At 35.4% G+C, this 20,043-nt stretch overlaps 1 protein-coding gene across 2 annotated transcripts; it reads right to left on the bottom strand.

The window, feature by feature from the left end:
- Positions 1-39: 39 nt before the first annotated feature.
- Positions 40-17,886, bottom strand: mthfd1a (methylenetetrahydrofolate dehydrogenase (NADP+ dependent) 1a, methenyltetrahydrofolate cyclohydrolase, formyltetrahydrofolate synthetase). Of its 2 annotated transcripts, none has more exons than XM_084090978.1 (27): positions 17,611-17,886; positions 17,398-17,507; positions 15,675-15,759; positions 14,745-14,804; positions 14,612-14,665; positions 14,184-14,320; positions 13,261-13,361; positions 11,048-11,184; positions 10,295-10,406; positions 10,069-10,196; positions 8,663-8,760; positions 8,377-8,550; positions 8,027-8,163; positions 7,384-7,430; positions 7,190-7,297; positions 7,026-7,100; positions 6,837-6,929; positions 6,493-6,627; positions 6,349-6,417; positions 6,090-6,201; positions 5,250-5,389; positions 5,055-5,096; positions 4,730-4,830; positions 4,305-4,482; positions 3,686-3,793; positions 2,766-2,918; positions 40-1,689 (listed from the first exon to the last, which is right to left on the bottom strand). In XM_084090978.1, exons 2-27 carry the CDS (start codon positions 17,496-17,498, stop codon positions 1,618-1,620), a joined length of 2,757 nt encoding a protein of 918 aa, XP_083947104.1. In that variant the 5' UTR covers positions 17,499-17,507; positions 17,611-17,886; the 3' UTR covers positions 40-1,617. The 2 variants fall into 2 exon arrangements, with proteins under 2 accessions (XP_083947104.1, XP_083947105.1); XM_084090979.1 differs by having other exon boundaries at positions 17,398-17,510; positions 17,611-17,752.
- Positions 17,887-20,043: the final 2,157 nt, after the last annotated feature.

Genomic DNA, 20,043 nt, shown 5'->3' on the forward strand with positions numbered 1-20,043 from the left:
AGGCAACAATTTGTTAAAATAAGCCCATAAAACTTTGGGTTTAGCTTTAGATTATCTCATTTATTCAACAGTTTCAACAAAACAATTAATGGAACCGTTTTTTTGGCTGTTAATGGGCAGATACAATGCATGGAATGTATATAAATATGTACTGTGTACACACACACCAGCATACACACACAGTGCTGGGTAGTAACTGATTACATATAATCTGGATTAAGTAATCAGATCCCTTTGTATTTTAATATTGATATTGTCCAATACTATCCTAATTCAATTAAATATGTTAAATATTTAAAAAAAATAATCAAAAAGTCAGATTATATTACCTAAAAATGTGTAATGTAATGGATTACATTACTAACTACATTTTTTGTCATGTAATTTGGAATCAGTAACAAACAATTTGTAAGTAATCTACCCAGCACACTACCGTTCAAATGTTTGGGGGGTCAGTATGATATTTTTGGACAGAAATGAATACTTATTTTCAGAAAGGATGACTTAAATTAATCAAAAGTGACAGTAAAGCCATTGATAATGTTACAAAAGCTTTCTATTTCAAATAAATGCTTTTCTTTTGAACGTTTTATTTTTCAAAGAATCAAAATGTATCACAGTTTCCACAAAATATTAAGCAGCAGAACGGTTCTCAACATTGATAATTTCTTCATAATAATAAACTAAATAATAATAGTTTCTTGAGCCCCAAATCAGCATATTGGAATGATTTCTGAAGGATCATGTGACACTGAAGACTGGACTAATGAGCTTTACCATCTCAGGAATACATTACATTATAAAATAGATTAAAATAGATAGATATTTCATATTATTATAGTATTTTACTGTATTTTTTATCAAATAAATGCAGCCTTGGTGAGAATAAGAGACTTTAAAAAAATATATTTTAAAGTATCATACCGACCTCAAACTTTTGAACGGTATACAGTATAGTTTCATCTAATAAAAACTGAATGCTTTGCTAGCCACACAGAACCAGATAACTGGAGACATATGTGATCCTTGAATACTGGACAGCAGCAATGGCTGCTGGGTAACATGTATAAGTGGACTAACAAGCTGGACAAATATACAATATATATATAGTTTACAATCAGGCTGTCAGCTTAGTATATATAGCAACTGGAAACTTCATTAAAGGCCAAGCCAAGACTTTATTTAAGTCATATAAGATAACAATGTGTAGACATGGAAGCTATCTCATAAAATCAATGTGTCAACTATAAAATCAAATGGGACTTTCAATAATACTGGCAAACTGCAGCGTAAACGTGCTAAGAACAATACTGACAGACAATTGGTTATATGCTCAGTCATGGCTAAATATATCTTATGGTTCAAGGAGCCAAGTGTATTAACTGTGAAATCTGGAGTGAATTAAAATACTGTACACAGCAACATCATTTGTCAGTTTACAAGTAATATGCAATGATTTGACTGTCTTTGTAGGTTTTAAAAATAATTTAGCCATGTTAAAAAGAAAAGTGTCTCTTTCTTTGCAGTTATTAAAAGTTTGATTGACCATTAATTAAACCAATTTAACAAAACCAATTACTTGCTAAGGCTTTCCCACCTTAGCAAGTAACCACTGAGCTACTTGCTGTCATGGTAAAGGTTGTTGCCATGGAAACAGGGCCACATGGGATCATCCATTTCTGCATTTGTCTGTTGGAGAGTTCGAAGAAATTAGTCAATCTGGAAGGAGACTATCTTAATAACACACCCCATTATGTTTTGTTTTCCAGAAAAAAAAGGGAAAAAAAAGAAAAAAAAACCTAGCTCAAACAATGAACAGAAAAAATAAAAACTGTCCGACAAGCTAAAGAAAACCATCCTGAGCCAAGTTAACTAAAAATGGAGAGCAGTTCAACAAATTGACTTGCATTTGTAATCTGTAATGAACATAAACGTTGGATAAGGTCACTTGGACCACCAGTGGATTTTGTTGAACAGCTCATGTTCAGCACAGCATGCAGCCTAGCAACGTGTCTGGATAAAAATATCCACAACAAGTGTGACCAAATATTCTCTCTTTCTTTTCTGCAATGTAGACTCACCCGATGAGCGACTGACTAAAGGGGACAGAAATGAGTCAATGACATTATCTGACTAGAGGTTAACCACCCTAGTGTTCATGTAATCTCATCATTTAATCTTCCATTAGTATGTTCAGCCAGTTATCATAAACACGGTTGACGACAACACTTTCTGTCACAGACAATCACTTTACTGTTGTGTTTTTTCCTTCTTCAGGCATGGGAAGATAGTTTAATGTGACTGGGCTCATTTGATGTAGTGTTTTAATGTACACCACCAAGGTGTGAGAAATATAGCCTTTACATACATTACCATTCAAAAGTTGGGGGTTGTTAAGATTTTTTACACCAGTATGAACGTGATCCTTCGGAAATCATTCTAATATGCTGATTTGGTGCTCAAGAAACATTTCTTATGTTGAAAACATTTGTCCTACTTAATTACTACTACTTAAATTTTAGGTTTCTGATATATTTTTAAAGGAATCTTTGATGAATAGAAAGTTCAAAAATATATATTTTTTGTAACATTATAATGTATACATGTCTTTACTGTCACTTTTGAGCAATGTAATGCGTCCTTGCTGAATAAAAGTATTAATTTCTTTAAAAAAAACAAAAAAAAACCTTGCTGACCCCAACATTTTGAACGGTAGTGTGTATATATAATATTGCTGCAGATAGATAAAGTACTATAACGCTCACCGAGTTAGTCAGACAAGAGAGGAAACCTGCTCCAGCATTGGCCTTGATATCAATTATGGGAAGCGTGAAGTTGGTGGGTTCTTCCTTCATCATGGGGTCATTACTCAAGGACAGGTGTGTTTTGGCTATGCAAACAGGCAAATTCCCAAAGCCCTTTAAGAGAGATTAAAGAGATAAGTCGAATAAGAGAGAATGTTACACTCCCTCAGGCAGACAGGGATACATACATTAAATACTGTAATGCAAGTTTAGAGCTTCTGGAAGTAGAATGAGTATGTGTTAAAGAACACATTGAAATTTCCCAAAAGTCCAATAATTCCCCAAAATAACAAGAACCCCCTTCTTTTTATACACACAAAATACAACACACACAAATTCACAACAGTCCAACCTATCTCTTCAACAATCTGGTACACAACATTTTCCACTTAAAGTATCCACAATATGTCATACCATATGTTTTTAAACCTCTCATTAACTTTCAACAGCTGCTTCCACTAATTATAACCAACCCACATTAATTAACCAACAGTATTAGTATATATTGCATTTGATGGAGAACTTCTCATTAATCCAGTTCGTTCTATAACTAAGCAAATATCTTAGAAATGTATGTGAATCACTGCATGTATATGTAATTAAACACCCTTTTTTGCTCTGAAAAATGTGAGATCAAGGCAATGAAATTGGGGAAAACACGCAAGGTCTCGAGACAAGTTTTTTTTAAAGTTGAACTGATTTTAACATGAGCGCCACGTTTTTAGAATGCTATGTCATGCGTGAGACGCTGCAAAAGATGCAAGACGCGAAGTGCAACGGTTATACACGTCCGTCTAGCACGTTTACATAGAAAAACAATGGAAAAGTAGCGCATTGGAATGGAAAAACATGTTCTGTGTGAACGGCCCCTGAAAGCTCACCTGTTTTGTATAAAGTGCAAGCTTTTCCTTTGCTTTTGGAGAGAGCTCGATATCTTTCGCTCTGTACATCTTCTGTGCCACAGTCCTTAAATTACCAGCAGCTGGAATCTGGAGGAAAAACAACAACATTTATTTGTGTTTAATAATGCATTAGTTTGAGTAATGGATTTTGGCTTCATTCCATCAGTGGAATCTTTCTGTACTTAATACACACAGGCATCTTTCTAGCCTTAATTACTGTAATGTGTGATGAACAGTTTTTATACTGGTTATATTTAGACCTTGTCAATTAAAAAGATTTCATGCGTGATAAAGTAATTGGCTGGTAATGAAACAGCTCTATATATAAAGTGTTAATTGATCTCAGAATATGTGTGGGAAAGAACTTCACAAGGACCGTGGGTAGTGAAAAAAAACTGTACTGTATACTTGTATAAGGCATTTAATGATGCCGCTAACAGATATCATTTCAGTGGTAAAATTAGTGGATGTTCCCTTGTGGGATTTAAACCTTGGTTACCTTATTTGTATTTTATGTTCTTCTTTGGATAAAAGCGCCTGCTAAATGCATAAATGTAAATGTATCAGAGCAAATTTTACCCACTCTGCCACTTCTTACCTGCGAGTCGTACAGGAACCTAAACCGTCCAGGTAGTTTTGCTGCTCTCTGAACAGCTTCGGCCAGAGCCAACGCTCCAGCGCCCCCCTTAGACCAGTTAGTGCACTTCACTGCATCAAAGGCACCAGCCTGCCTCGCCTGGCCACACACCAGCTCCAGCTCAGCGTCAGTATCAGAGCTGTGCCAAATACAATCAGAGGCCATATTCACACACATTCACTCAGAGTGGGAGGGCTGTGTGTGGTTCAGATTGGCTCGTGAGCATACGATTAGTGTACAATGGATAAAAACCTAAGAGACTATTTGAATATAATTAGTGATATTAGCGATAAAATGGTACATATTTATAATGTATGAATAGTTGCAAATATCTTGACGAGAAGAGGCACAGACAACACTTTTTTGTTGGCTGCTTGATGTCGTACCTGAATTTGTTGACAGCTACGATCACTGGCAAACCAAAAGCTTGTGCACATTCCACCTGTCTCCTCAAGTGACAACAGCCTCTCTCCAGCTGCTTGAGGTTCTGCATTGGAGAAAACACCATGTGTCATGTGGTATATAAACTCATCTAATCATAGGCATGCATATAATTACCTGACTGGTAATTTTACTTCCACCTGACTGACGATCATCAAAATTTAGAGCTGAATATTAAATGGTTGTCAGTAAATTATAGCTTATAAACATATTTAAAATATTAAGAGATTAAAAATATGCCAGAAAGTGGCAGCTGAAAGATTGCACTACCTCCTGTGAATACTCTTTTGGAAGGGGCAAACCTGCTTGGACCTATAAACAAGAAAGAATAGAAGCATAAAGACAATGTGAGCTATTGCCTCTGTCACCAGCACAAGATAGATCATTTAATAAACAGTTGATGTGTTATTGGTTCAATTGAACCCATAATGGAAATCTATCTATAGATTTGTGGATATGACTCACAGAGGGGGCGCCGCCATGCATCTTCAAGGTCCGAACAGTGGCCACCATCACTACCACATCTGGCTGCAGGCCAGAGTAGCGGCATTTAATGTCAAAGAACTTCTCCAAGCCAATGTTAGCCCCATGACCAGACTCAGTAACTGAAAAGACAGGAAAGTAGCTTCAGATTAGCCAGAGTTTGAATATTGTGACAGTTTTATTTGTGCTTGCCATTTATTTTCCAGAAACCTAGACCATGTGAATCATTGTACATTAACGTTGAAAGACGTCTCTTATCCTCACTATAGGCTGCATTTATAAGATGATAAATTCAGTAAAAACAGTGATATTGTGAAATATTATTACAATTTAAAATAACTGTTTTCTAATTTAAAAAATATATTAAATTATATTTTTAAAATGTAATGTATTCTGGTGATGGCAAAGCTGAATTCCAGTCTTCAGTGTCACATGATCCTTCAGAATTCAGTCTTATATGAGGACTTGGTGCTCAAGAAACATTTATTATTGTTATCAATGTTGAAAACAGTTGTGCTCCTTAGGATTTTTGTGGAAAACAAATGTGATGTTTTTTTTTTTCAGGATTCTTTGTTGAATATAAAATTGAACAGCATTTAAATAGAAATCCTTTGAACATTATAAATGTCTTTTTTGATAAATTGAATGCGTCCTTATTGGGAAAAAAAAAAATTTCTTTAAAAAACTTATACTAGCCCAAACTTTTGATTGGTAGTGTATTTGTGCAGTATTTTTTCTAACATGAGTGCACAGCATTTAAAAATTAAGAATGATAAAAAAAAAACTTTTTAATTAATCATATAAAGTGTATTTCTTCTTCACCTACAAATCCTTTGGATCCGACCATTTTTAAAGCCATTTTGTCTGCCAGAATGGAAGGACTGCCTTGGGCAATGTCAACTAATGGGCTGGTGTGAAGAAACACCGGTGTACCCTAGAGAGAAAGATGTGCTAAGACAGAATCTGACAGAGCTGAAATAAATAAGAATGATTCTGTGTGCAGTGATTCTAAAATATTTATTCTGAAAAATGACATTGACATTTTCATGGTCATGCAACATTTTTCACTATTAAATCTTACCTCTACAGTTTGCATCAAGACAGGTTTAAGGGCATCTTTCAATAGCATGGCCAATGGACCACTGACATTCTGTGATGACAAAGTTGTGTGCATTAGATCACACGCATAATACAGACACACACAAACACATGAACACATACTGACTAAATCCTCTGTGGTGACAGGATCTCCAGATTTGTTTGTAGCCACTACTATCTTGGCCAGTCTCTGCTGCATCTCCTCTTCACTGCTGCTGAGTGACAGTATAGCCATGATCTCGTTTTCCAAAGAGTCAGAATCCTGAACAGCACAGATACTTAAAGTAAACAAATCACCCTCCAATTTTTTTTTATGTGTACAAAAAAACACTATGTATATATATATATATATATATATATATATATATATATATATACACACACACAACATAATACAATGTGAATTACATTATCAAGAAAGGCACTAGGTCAAATATAGTGACAAAATGACATTGTGATACTGATACATACTGCTGTAGTTTCTGGGTCAATGTCCAATCGGACAAAACGTCTTATCTCGGTCCCTGTGAAGGTCAAGGGGTCAGATTTCTCAATGCCCAGTTTCTACAGGTCATAAAGGACAAAGTGACCATGTCATCATACTTCTGCAGTGGTTTTGAAATTAATATTTGACTCTAGACTGTGTTTTCTATGACTTACCTTCAGCCGGCTAAGCTGGGCTGGGGAGACAGATCTTTGACCCTCTTTGAGAGGAACCAATAAGTCAAACAAAGCCTGGAAGATACAAGCATATGAGATCATACCAAATACAAGCCATTCAAACACATGAGTATAACCACACACATATCAAACACAAACCTGACCTTCTCAGAAAGCTTGGTCTCATAGTGAGCATGTGCTTTAATAGTGTCCATCACAACTCTACTGGCAGCAGAGATGAGCTCATTCTGGCCTGAAGGCTGAAGGCTGACCTGGGATCAATGTGTTAGAAGATATTCACGTTCCATTTGATCAAATATGCTATCGAATCTGCGCTTCAAGAGGAACTCAAACATACCTCCTCCAATGGGATAATCTGAGAGTATCCACCTCCAACAGCAACCCCTGTAAACAAGAAGCAACCAATAAATCTTTTGAGCCACTTAAGCTATAAAAGCCTGTTTTTTTTTGTCTCAGAGTCTAAATTAAAATGGGTAATTGTGAGTTCTGTAAATTAAAATAAGAAGTAAGCCACACTGTGAGACATTATGTTGCATGGCAAGAAATTATGAGAAATGTTTGTAATCAATTTGCAATTGTGAGATATTAAGGGATATTGGTGACTTTTAATGTCATAATTATAACTTTTAGTTTTATTTTGTCAATTTCGACTTGAGTCATAGTTGACTTTATATTTCATAATTTCAACTTTGTATGACTTTGTCATAATTGTAACGTTTTATCTCAATTTGATTTATGACATAAGTCAAAATTATTAGATAAGTCATAATAACATAAAAAGTCAAAATTATGTAATTATCATAATTATACATTTATTTAATAATTAAAACTTTTTGTTATTATTCACTTTATTCACATCTTCATTTTTTATCTCATAATTATGATTTACCAAAGCATGATTTTTTTTCTTATGTTGCGGAAATGAGCTTCTACAGTAGTTATCTTGGAAACTTCAGAGAAAACAAATGTTTGTCCCTCACCCCTAGCACCAAAACAGGATCCTGGGGAAGGCTCTTGCACACAAGCAAAAGCGTTGATATTCAGGAGGGCCCCGAAAGCCTGAGCCAGTCCGAGAGCGGTGGTGCGCTTTCCCTCGCCCAATGGAGTAGAAGTAATTCTGGTCACAGTAACACAGAATGGATTGACTTTGAAAGCAATGCATTTAGTTTGTTTGGCGAATTGCTCAGAGACAGAGGTTAAGCTGGATGTGAATGCATTGTGTGACCCAGGCTTAATGGAGTGTTGCAAGATCCCATTTGGTGCTTGTGGAAAGTTACTACCCTATAAGATTATGCTTATGTTCATAATTCTATTTCAAGATGCATCTTACCCAGTGACAACCACATATTTCCCATCAGGCTGTTTCTTCATGCGTTTCAGAACATCTAGTCGTATCTTAGCCCTACTTCTGCTATATGGCTCCACTTCCTCAGAAAACAGGCCCACCTCTCTTGCAAGCTGACCGACTGGTTTGCTTTGGCATGAACGTGAGATTACAGCATCACTAGGAAATGCAATAGGCATCACATGGATCAGCAAGAGTCATGATGCACTTCACAGAATATGCTTAAATTAAACAATCTTTATAATAATAAGCAGGCAAGCCATGACAGTACCTCGGCTGAGGGTCTTGGGGTTTCTTCTTTGTGAACACTATGTTCCACTTCCCTGGAGTGTATGCCTGCAGAAACCGCTTTGCACTTTCAACTGTATTCTGATCCAAATCCAAATGAGAATAACAAACAAATAAACAAATAAAATCAGTTATCGGCCGATATTACACTTTAAAAAAATGTATTTCCATTAGTCAATATTTAACTCAGCAAGCTCACTTCCCCATATTTTTAAATGTAGATGACATTTTGTCATCAAATGTTTACTTAAAGCTCCACTTTAAAAATGTAATCTTTAGCTCCATTTTCATACTTTACACTACTGTTCAAAAGTTTGGGGTCATTAAGATTTAATGTTTTTGGAAGAAGCCTCTCAAGCAGTCATTACTCCTGTCTTCAGTGTCACATGACCCACAGAAATCATTCTAAAATGCTGATTTGGTGCTCAAAAACATTTCTGATTATCATAGATGTTTAAAACAGATGTACTACTTGATTATTTATTTTTTTAACGGAAACACATTTTTTCTTTTCAGGGTTCTTTGATGAATAGAATGTTCAAAATAACAACATTTATTTGAAATAGAAATCTTTTGCAACATCATAAATGTCTATACTGACACTTTTGATCTATTTATTGCTGCTAACATTTTGAACAGTAGTGTTTTTATAATGTTGTGATTCCCTTGGTTTTAATTTTTAGTCAATGATTTTCATTTTGTTATTTATTTAAGAAGAATTTCAATATCAGCCATAAAATAAAAAATAATTATAAGTTTATTATTACTGGGCAGAATTTGAATAATGACTCATCTCTAATACAGTATCTACGGAGCCCCTAAAGGGACATGGTGAAAATATTATTTGCGTTCTCTCGCAAATTTTCTGCTTTCCCTGAGAAACTTTGCATTCGCTCAACAACAAAAAGAACAAGAACAAAAAAAGTTTTGCGAGTGAACGCAAAGTTTCTGGGGGAGCGCAATACATTTTTGAGAGAACGCCAAAGCAGTGACTTATTATTTTTCTTTCCATCTCAGATTTTTTTCCACCACCATGTCCCCTTAGGGGCTCCAGAAACATCAACTATAAACTTTTAATTTGTGACATATTGTTCAGTACTTTACGGAAAGCTTGTTCAAGGAAAGCAGGTCCAACTTTCCACTAATTTTAACAAGTGAGCATGAAATAAACAAGACTCAAAGTGACAGTCTTTTTCAGTTACATGACTCAGCTGATTGCAATAAATACTCTCTCCAAAAATCTCTCTAGTCTTTGCATTTGTTTGGGAAAATGCAGAGTAGGCCTACATCTTACTGCATTTATTTGTCTGTACTAGTAATTGTCGTTGGCACAATTGCTGTTCACTTTACAAACAAGTCAAACAGAGTCATTTGCTCCTGAAATGATACCTTCATCAGCATAGCTACAGTCATGGGTCCGACTCCACCAGGCACTGGGGTGATGTATCCAGCTCGCTCTTTAGCTGAGGAGTAGTGTACATCCCCCACCACTCGTTTCCCACTGGCTTTACTGCGGTCTGTGTGTGAGTTAAATGTAAACACGTGAGCTAAAACCAGTAGCTATTTAATATTCCGTAACTGCTTTAGACAAGTAGATACAGTCAAGCAGAGAGACCTGGTATATGATTGATACCGCAGTCTATGACCACCGCCCCCTCCTTCACCCACTCTCCTTTCACCATCTCAGCTCTGCCAGCACCCACAACCAAGATATCTGCTCTGCCCACCTAAAGAAAACAAGACACTGAAAGTTACTCCAGCATTCACTTCAGCTCTCCATTCATTACACCAAACTGCACAACAAGTAAAGGTCTGTACTCAACAACGATAAAGCAAACGATAAATACATCTCACTATTTTGTAAAACCAAGAACCGAGTCATGAGCTATTCTTTGTTGTAGAATCTAGATGAAGAAAGTTTAAGATTATGCATGTAACCATGGTTCCCTGAGGAGGGGAAGAAGACACTGCATCCTCTAGAGGACACTTCAGGGAATGCCTCCAGCGTGACTGGTGTCTGAAGCATGTGTTTAAACGGGACAATGTCATTGGCCGGCGACAGTCTGTGATGTCACAACTGGTGTGACAGTGAGTATATAAGGGCACCTGTTATAGACATCATCAACTTCTTTGTCTTAAGGAGACGTAGACAGGCAGACCCGACGCATGGCAGAGAGACGCAGTGTCTCATTCCCCTTCTCAGGGAACCATGGTTACATGCGTAAACTGAGACGTTCCCTTTTGAATTGGAACTCGTCCTCTAGAGGACGCAGTGCGAGTTCCCATTCGAAAAGGAATTGCTCATATTCAAAACTGTAATGGGAAAAGGCATATAAAATAGAGCGTGAGAGAAGCAAATGAAACCAACATGTTCAGCAATGTCGAGGGTCTTTGAATGACAGGTGGTCACTGTGGCGTGGTTCCACAAGAGCAGATCGTGCATTGGAGCTCCAACGATCTTACTGCGGCCGATCACGACAGCATTCTTTCCCATCACACTCACACCTGCACACATGAATCACACTTGCAGAGAGGCAGCATTTTCTGAAAATTCTAAAAGCTCTTATCTTAATTGTCCTGCCTTGTTTGAGTCAAATTATAAAGCAGCAACACATGTATCCTTTGTGGAGAAGGCAGAATGCATTGCAATATGTTATTTGTTGCACATAAAAGTGTACACTACCGGGCAAACGTTTGAGGTCAATACGGGGTTTTTTTCCAGCAATTAAGTGACAGTAAAGACATTTATTATGCTACAAAATTTCTATTTCAAATAAATGCTGTTAATTTTCACTTGTTTCACATTTTCACATGTTCACTTTCTATTTATCAAAAAATCCTGAAAAAATGTATCATGGTTTCCACAAAAATATAAAACTGTACAACTGGGCAACAAAGGGCATTTGTAAAGTAATGGATCTATATAAGGAAAGTAAACTAGCTTCATTTGAGGAACTTAGAAATGAATATGATATACCTCGGACGCACTTATTTAAATATTTACAGTTAAGGAGTTTTGTTTATTCACAGACACATTCCTATATTATATACAACCCCGCTTGTCCATGTTAGAAAACCTAGCTGTGAATAATTGTACTGGCAAGGGTCAGATATCTTTACTCTATAACATCCTGGTGAAAAACCATAAAGACTCTACTGAGCATAAGAGAACTCAAACTGATTCAATATAATTGGATTATGAGGACTTATGTTACTCCCGAAAGACTGAATAAGATGAATCCTAATATTCCTGATATCTGTGTTAAATGTAATGTCGAAAAGGGCACTTTATTTCATTGTCTGTGGGACTGCTCAGAGATACGAAAGTTCTGGAATGAAGTTATAAAATGTATTTCTAAGATTACCTTAAATCCAGTGCCTGACAATCCTGCACTTTGCATTCTTAATTTGTATCCAAAGGACTGTATGTTAAACCGCAAAGAGAAGAAAATTACAGACTTATGTTTAGTACAAGCTAGACGCTTGATTTCTCTCTGTTGGAAAGATGTCAAGAGCCCTTCTGTTGGTCGCTGGATGAAAGAACTATCAGCATGCCTTATCCTTGAAAAGTTAACATACACAATGAAAAAGAAATCAGCCGAATTCAGAGAGATTTGGAATCCTTTTCTTGCAATCTTGGAGAACTTCCTCGAGAACAGTCGAGGAAACTCTGGAAACTTGAAGGCTATATGTCCCTAACTGTTGATACCTCCTAAGCTGTGTATGATTATATAATGTCGTTACCCAGTTTATTTTGTTGTTTTTTTCGTTTGGGGTGGGGGGAGTGGATTCTTTTATAGTTTGACTGTTATATGTTTTTGTAAACTGTTAAAATTCAATAAAAACATGTCTATAAAAAAAAACTGTACAACTGTTTTCAACATGGATACTAAATAAGAAATGTTTCTTAAGCAGTAAAGCAGCATATTAGAGTGATTTCTGAAGGATCATGTGACACTGAAGACTGGGATAATTGGCTGCTGAAAATTCCTTGCCATCACAGGAATAAATTACATTTCAAAATATATTAAAAAAGTGTAATAACATTTCAGGACATTACTGTTTTTACTGTATATTTGATCAAGTAAATGCAGCCTCGTTGAGGATTAGACTCTTCTTTTAAAAATATTACATTTTACCGACCCTAAACTTTTGAACGGTGGTGTATATTTTATTAAAGACTGCAAAACACCAATCGATCTGTATAATTAAAATGGAATATTTTACTAAATATTTTTGGAGTATTTTTAAGCTTATCATTGGAGATGCTGTCCATGTAGACAGTAGATAATAAGGAAGCTCACTAGGTTTTGGATCAGAGCTCCTTTCTGACTCATCTAGATGTGATGCAAAAAAAGATTGTTCTGGATCCTTCGTTCCTTTCCTTAGGGTGACAGCTCATTTCACCACCCAGTCATCAGACGGCATTGCTCTCTGTGTGTATATATAGATCTCACACCTATCCAATGACACTGCACACTGATTGTGCTGTAGAATGAAGGCCCCTTAGACAATCATGCTATGATTCTGACTGATGAGAGCTAGAGCTCATGGGTAAAGGTTCACAAGATTTCCACCCACCGGTCTGACTGATTAGCTCCATGCAGCCATTAGGAGTGCAAGGGATGAAACAGTCGCCCAGGTCTCCACGAGACAGCTTCCCCGCATTTACACTGGTCAAGCTGGAGGGGAAGACAAATCAAATAATATACAGTTACAATGTTCTGTGGAGGGTTTGTTTTTTAAAGATACCATGCATTAAGGAAGTTTTTCTGAAAATGTATATCGAGCAGGCATGAATATTTGCTGCGCAATGCATACAAAATACACTATTTTACAGTGTGAAAAAAGCTACATTTATGATACCATTGTTGTGAGTTTGTATTATTGATTTGAACTATAAAATCTTGACAAACGGTTTTGAAGATTTCTGTCTTACTACATCCCCTTTTCTCCCTCACCAAGGTATTGAAAAGATTATTTTTGAGCCCAAAAAGCTCAATATAGCTCAGTTCTCCTGTCAGTAATCACAGTAAACACTGTGAGGAACACATTTGAAATCACATACGGTAACACAACTGATCTATGCTTGAGGCTGATGAAACTATCATGAGGATGTGTAAAGATCCTGCAGGTGGATATTGCTTATTTGTGCAGATTTTAGACTCAGCTGCCCCTCAAACTTTACTCAGAGATAACTCATCTGAAATCAGTAAAAAAAAAAGGCCAATATTCACAGACATCTACAAAGAGGACATTCGCTCTCTGACTTTGGGTGGAAAAATACAGATAAGAGAGCAAAGTGATTAGACCTGGAAACTAGAACTAGCAGTGGCTTAATAAATCAACTACCTGTCTATTCCAGTTAGTTTAATAATAATAAAATCCACTATTTCCCCCATACTCTACTCTACATACTGTACTCCTCAAACAAACATTTCAAGCATGTCAGTTTGACAGCTGCACCGTATCTTTCTTGAAAAAAAAAAAAAGACTTCACCTACCCATCAACATCTTTCTCTGGGGCCACAGCATTGGTCACTTTCTCTGTGTTTATTGGGTTGATGGAGTCAAGAGGTAGTTGTACGATGAGACCATGAACCGCAGGGTTCTCATTCACTGCAACTATGCTTTGTAGGACCTTAAGAAAATCAGTGGGATCAGCCTTCAAAATACTACTCACAAAATGAAGTTTCATTTGCTGTGTGCCACATTTTATAAACAGTTTAGAATGCTGTTGATCTATGACCAAAACAAGATGAGATTGAACTGCATGGCTCAAAGTTGATATGAACAGAAGATTTCCCACAGCTCTAATTTTCTTTCTAATGAATTGTGAGCAATGGCGCATGTATATATGAAAGGAGAAAGGATAGAAAATGAGATGAGGTGAATCACACATTTGTTATTGTTTGAGGCCCGTTTCTCTTACTTCATCTTCTGTGGCTGTTTCGGGAAGCCTAATGTGGTTTGCATTGATTCCAATCTATGTAAGGGAGAGAGACAGTGTCAGCGAGAGGTTTATGTTAAAAATTATTTCTGTTTATTAAATCAGCTCACTGAACCTCAGCCGCTGCCTTGAGCTTCATGCTAATGTAGAGGTTTGAGTCATCTCTGTCCCCGACCTAGAACAAACCATAGGCTACATGAGAGTGCACAGAGGATAGTAAAATATATATATATATATATATATATATATATGCGTGTTTATGTCCTTAAAAACAGAATCAGCAAACTCACTGATCTAAAATGTCTAATATATCTATGATCTCTCACAATACTGGTAAAAATGTTGCTAAATAATGCTGTATTATCTGAATATTTTAATATTTCTGAGAAAATGTTTTTATTTTTGCTTAATATTCTATACTAATTTATAATACGAATATATAAATATAATGAAAAAATATTCAAATACATTAAAGTATAACTATTTTGCATGTTTTTTTTTTTCATTTATTACATTGAATATTTGTGAAATTACTGTATATGAATATTTAAACAAAAATATTTATAATATATACATCTTGATCCTGAAATTTAAATGTATTTTATTTATTTATTGTTTTAAATATAGTTATTTGCATATAATGGTCAAATGCATTTATCAAAACAGACCGCAAATATTTAAAAGAACAACAAAACAACGTACAGCAAGCAGTGAAGTTATTATGAATCAAGACATGAGTCACACACCATATCAATGTTATCTTATCCCAAAGACTTTAAACTAACACACCTTTCTTTCACATTGCACACTTTTGCATTTATCAGCGCATGACCATGAAGCCATAGAGAGATTATCTATTTTAACAAAACACCCACAACCGTGAGAGAGAAGAAAATGGCACATTACCAAATGACCATCTGGAGTAGAGTGAGAGAAAAAGAAGAAAGATGAGTCAGAATATCAAGAGAGATGAAATTATAAAGCTAGCTATCACCACAAGGTGTATTATATGGACCAAAATAATGAGCAAGAGGTTCAGAATGACCTGCAGCACAACCAGGCCGGGCCTGAAGCCTGGGAACTGAGTCTTCATCTCTGCTACCTCCTTCTTCAGCCGCTCCTTCACCTGTCTGGACATACAGAGAAGAATGGCATTTGATCTACCTCCAGGGTCTTAAAAAGGGGGATTTTTTCATATATTGTTCGATCAAATTATTGATCAAATGATATAATTTTTAATATTGTTTTATATTTTTAAAATGTCATTTATTCCTGTGATGGAGATTTTCAGCATCATTACTTAATACATAAATACATTGTTTTTGTATTTATACTGTATGTGGACTTGGGGTTGGTAAGAAGTCTTTTATGCTTACCAAGACTCCATTTATTTAAAATAACTGTTTTCTATATCTTAATTTATTTTAAAGTGCAATTTAAAAGCTGGATTTTCAGCATCATTACTCCAGTCTTCAGTGTCTCTAATATGATGATTTGATGCTCAAGAAACATTTCTTATTATTATCAATGTTGTGATGCTTAATAATGTTGTAGAAACTGTGATAGGCCTACATTTTTTTCAGGATTCTTTGGTGAATTTAAATTTCAAAAGAACAACATTTATTTGAAATATAATTTTTGTGTAATAATGTTTTATCACATTTCAAAAATGTAATGCATCCATACATTAAATCTTGCAAATAAATCTTACTGACCCAAAATTTCCGAACGATTGTGTATATCTATAAATAACAATAAATGAATATATTAATTATTATATTACTTACTATTAATACCTGCATGTAGTAATTCAATTATTATATTATGAGCGTATGGTCTGGCTTAAAATGCAATAATTGTGTATATCTAAATAACAATAAATACATACATTAATTATTATATTACTTAATATTAATATGTCTATAGATATATTAATATTAAGTAATATAATAATTAATGTATTTATTTATTGTTATTAGGGTTAGGGTTAGGGTTAGTTGCACAATTATTGCATTTTAAGCCAGGCCATACGCTCATAATATAAAAATTGTATTATTACATAACGATATTAATATTAAGTAATATAATGTAATAATTAAATTATTATATTATGAGCATATGGCTACCCTTACGAAAAAGAAGTATACTTCAAGTTCATTTTATGAAGTATACTTAATGTTCAAGTATATTTTTAAGTATACTTTATGTAGTAAGTATACTAATATCAATGTGTACTTGTAGTAAATTGTAATTGTACTATTTCAATACTGCTTGGAACTAAATTGGCCCACTTTTAGTATATAAAAGTATACATTTAAGTGTACTATAAGTGTAAAGAGTAGTAAACTACTTAGTTTACTATTTTAATACAAGTAGTACATTTTTTGTTTATGAAAGTACACACTGAAGTGTACTCTCAGTAAACTACTAGTTTAGTAGTTTATACTGCAAGAAGTATACTTGCAAGTTTTCTTTAAGTGAACATAACATTATAATTATAGTTTACTATTTATATATTATTTTTGCACTTGCAGTATACTACTATGTTCAAATGTAGATATTACTTTTTATACTTGAAAAATACCTTTAACTGTACTTTAATTTTAAAAACATTTTATTAGCTTCATGCATCCTTTTTTAATCAACACTTGAATGTTGGGGGGTCTTTGAGCATGAAAATGATTTAAAAAAAGGGGGGGTCTTTGGCCTGAAAATGATTAAAGACCCCTGATCTACCTGAAGGGCCCCTTAAACACACTCAAACTTACTGCGAGGTCTTGTTTCCGGACACAATGGTTGCCATGGTGCATTGGCTGTCCCGGTACCTCAAAGCTCCTCGCCGGAGCACAGAGGCAGTGAGGGCAAACATATCCAGCTGCTACTGAGCAAAACACAGAGGCAAAGTTAGTAGGAAAACACTATAGAGAGAGAAAAAAACACCTAAAAATCAAGCTGCTTCGGTATTCTACAGATATCAACACCTGTCCTGTGTGAAAACGGAGCCTGCACACCCACTTCTGCGCGCTTCTCCTCTCCTCTGCTGTCACGGGACACTGTGCAGTGCGCAGCTCCCAAACCAGAGTGTTATCACTGGGTCCAGCTGCGGCATTCCACACTATTCCAGTATGAGTGGGGAAGTAAGCTGATAAAGGAGCCCTGTCAAGGCTGCAAAGCTTAGACAAGCTCAAACAAACAAATAATCACATGGTGTGCGGAAAAAGCTTGCACAGGGCCAAAGAGGTTAAAATACAACTGCTGGGCTGTAAAGGAAGTGGGATGTTTCATAGAAAGAGCCAGGCAGCCAATCAGGGATCCTTTGAGCTGGGAGAGGAGCATTCTTGGAACTCTGAGCTCTGTTCCCCTCCTCTTCTTTCTTGCCTGCGAAAAAACTGCAGCATGTGATCTCCAAATCAGAGCCCCCCCCTCCTCACGTCTCTGTAAGCTTCAAAACAGCTGTCAATCATACGGTTTCTGGGAGGAGTCGAGTGCAGAGAAGTCTAACACTTGTTTTTTGTGTTCACAGTTTGTGCTGCCTGCAAACTCGTAGAAGTATTTGTTTGTTTTAAGGCATATCTGCCACGATGCTGAAAATGATATAGATGAGGTGTGTCTTAAACTTTCACTTAGTAAGTTTGAAGTGCTACAGATTTCAAGGGCAGGCTAGTCTTTAAAAAAATGCATTTATGGCACAACCAAAGAAAAAATAAATTGATTTGAAACATATGCATATGATATCACATGATATGTCACATACCTTGTTCGATTAAATAAATTGTTGACAACAGAAAACTTGAGAACATCATGACACGTTTCTTGGTTAACTTTAGCGCCCACTGGTGAGAAACTGTTGCATAACAACTTTGAGACGCTTGCTCTGTAGACTCAATCATTTATTTTTTTAATTTTAGATTTTAGACTCAACCATTTACATTTAGTCTAAACATATGGTATTCATTATTTGGGTGTTTATTCAAGGCATTTTTGGCAGATTATTCTCTTTTTGTTAGGGGGTCTATATATGGGGTGTATATATATATATATATATATATATATATATATATATATATATATATATATATATATATATTATTCTTTTTTTTTGTCTATATATGGGGGTCACTCTTTTAAAAAAAAAAAACATGCCTTCATACTTCAAATGTACAAATACATAATTTAATTTAAAAATATATATGACAGTTGCCCAGATGTGGTGTAATTTGTACGTCAAACGAACAATTTTATCTCTAATTCATAAGTAATAATAATAATAATAATAATAATAATAATTTCAATTAATTGAAATTCAAACCATGTATTTGACATAAATGTGGAAAATAAAGGGAAAAAAATCCCCTGAAAATTATGATTTTGAACTGCTACTCAAAGAATCATGAAAAATGTATCACCATGTAATCATGTAAGCAGCACAACTGTTTATAACACTGATAATAAGAAAGGTGAATTGATCACCAAATCAGCATAGAATGATTTCTTAAGGATTATGTGACACTGAAGACAAAATTCAGCAAAAATATGTATTTTTTAAACTGTAATGTCACAATGTGTTTTTAAATAGTTTGAAAATAAATAGACAAGTTTGTAAATAAATAAAAAAATCTTCCAAAACATTAGTTGTGAGAGCAAAGATTGCCTTTTAATAAAAATAATAAAAAGTTAATTTCTGCTCCTGCCACCACTTAAACTAAAGCTAAAATGTATATGACCACTAGGAGGCAATATTGTGTTAGCTTTCAATGTAGCCTAAGTGACCTCACAAACGAGTCAGGTGGTTATCAGCTCTAGAGTCAGTGCAAGTTCAGTTTTGACAGCTCAAACACTTTAGTCTAGGACTATGCTTAAGCCTTGTCTGTGAAACTGGTCAATAGTGATGAAATATAAAATACAATAAAACAGTCATATAACAGTCAGTTTTAGTAAAACAGTCAGCAATGAAACACTGACGAACAAAACACTGCAGTCTACACAGAAAAACAGTCTGATGAATGTTAAACTTTTAAACCGCAACTATGCTTTTCTCATGTACACAGTCCAATCTCTGGTGAATCCCCACAAATGAACAGTCTGGCTATTCACCATGCAGATCCGCCAGGCTCTCTCCAGAACACCATTAGTGTCCTATAAGCATTAAAATCATTAGGATTATTTCCTGCTTAAGGGACATTAGAGTGTAATTGCTCTGGTCTGACTGGGCTTGTTAGCTAACTAATATAAGCCCGACTTCCTTCTGGTGCCGGGGAGAAAATGTTTGAAGAGTGATTTTACATTTACACACATTGCCAGAAGTAGGTCCATTACATCATGCCACATGAGTCACTGAGACGCCACTGACCCAGAACTCCTGGCTGATGATCAAACCAGAGGTGGATACTGGGCATTCAAATATTATTAATATA

The sequence above is a fragment of the Abramis brama genome, assembly GCF_963993115.1.
Source record: "Abramis brama genome assembly, chromosome: 18".
In the NCBI taxonomy this organism is placed as follows: Eukaryota; Metazoa; Chordata; class Actinopteri; order Cypriniformes; family Leuciscidae; genus Abramis; species Abramis brama.

What these genes read in the sequence shown, in the direction of transcription:
- mthfd1a (XM_084090978.1), bottom strand. Translation starts at nt 17,498, where the DNA reads ATGTTTGCCCTCACTGCCTCTGTGCTCCGGCGAGGAGCTTTGAGGTAC. An exon ending in AGATTATCCCATTGGAGGAG is followed by an intron (nt 7,298 to 7,383) that starts GTATGTTTGAGT and finishes CATTGATCCCAG; the next exon opens with GTCAGCCTTCAGCCTTCAGG. An exon ending in TCTCTTGTCTGACTAACTCG is followed by an intron (nt 1,690 to 2,765) that starts GTGAGCGTTATA and finishes ACTCTCCAACAG; the next exon opens with ACAAATGCAGAAATGGATGA.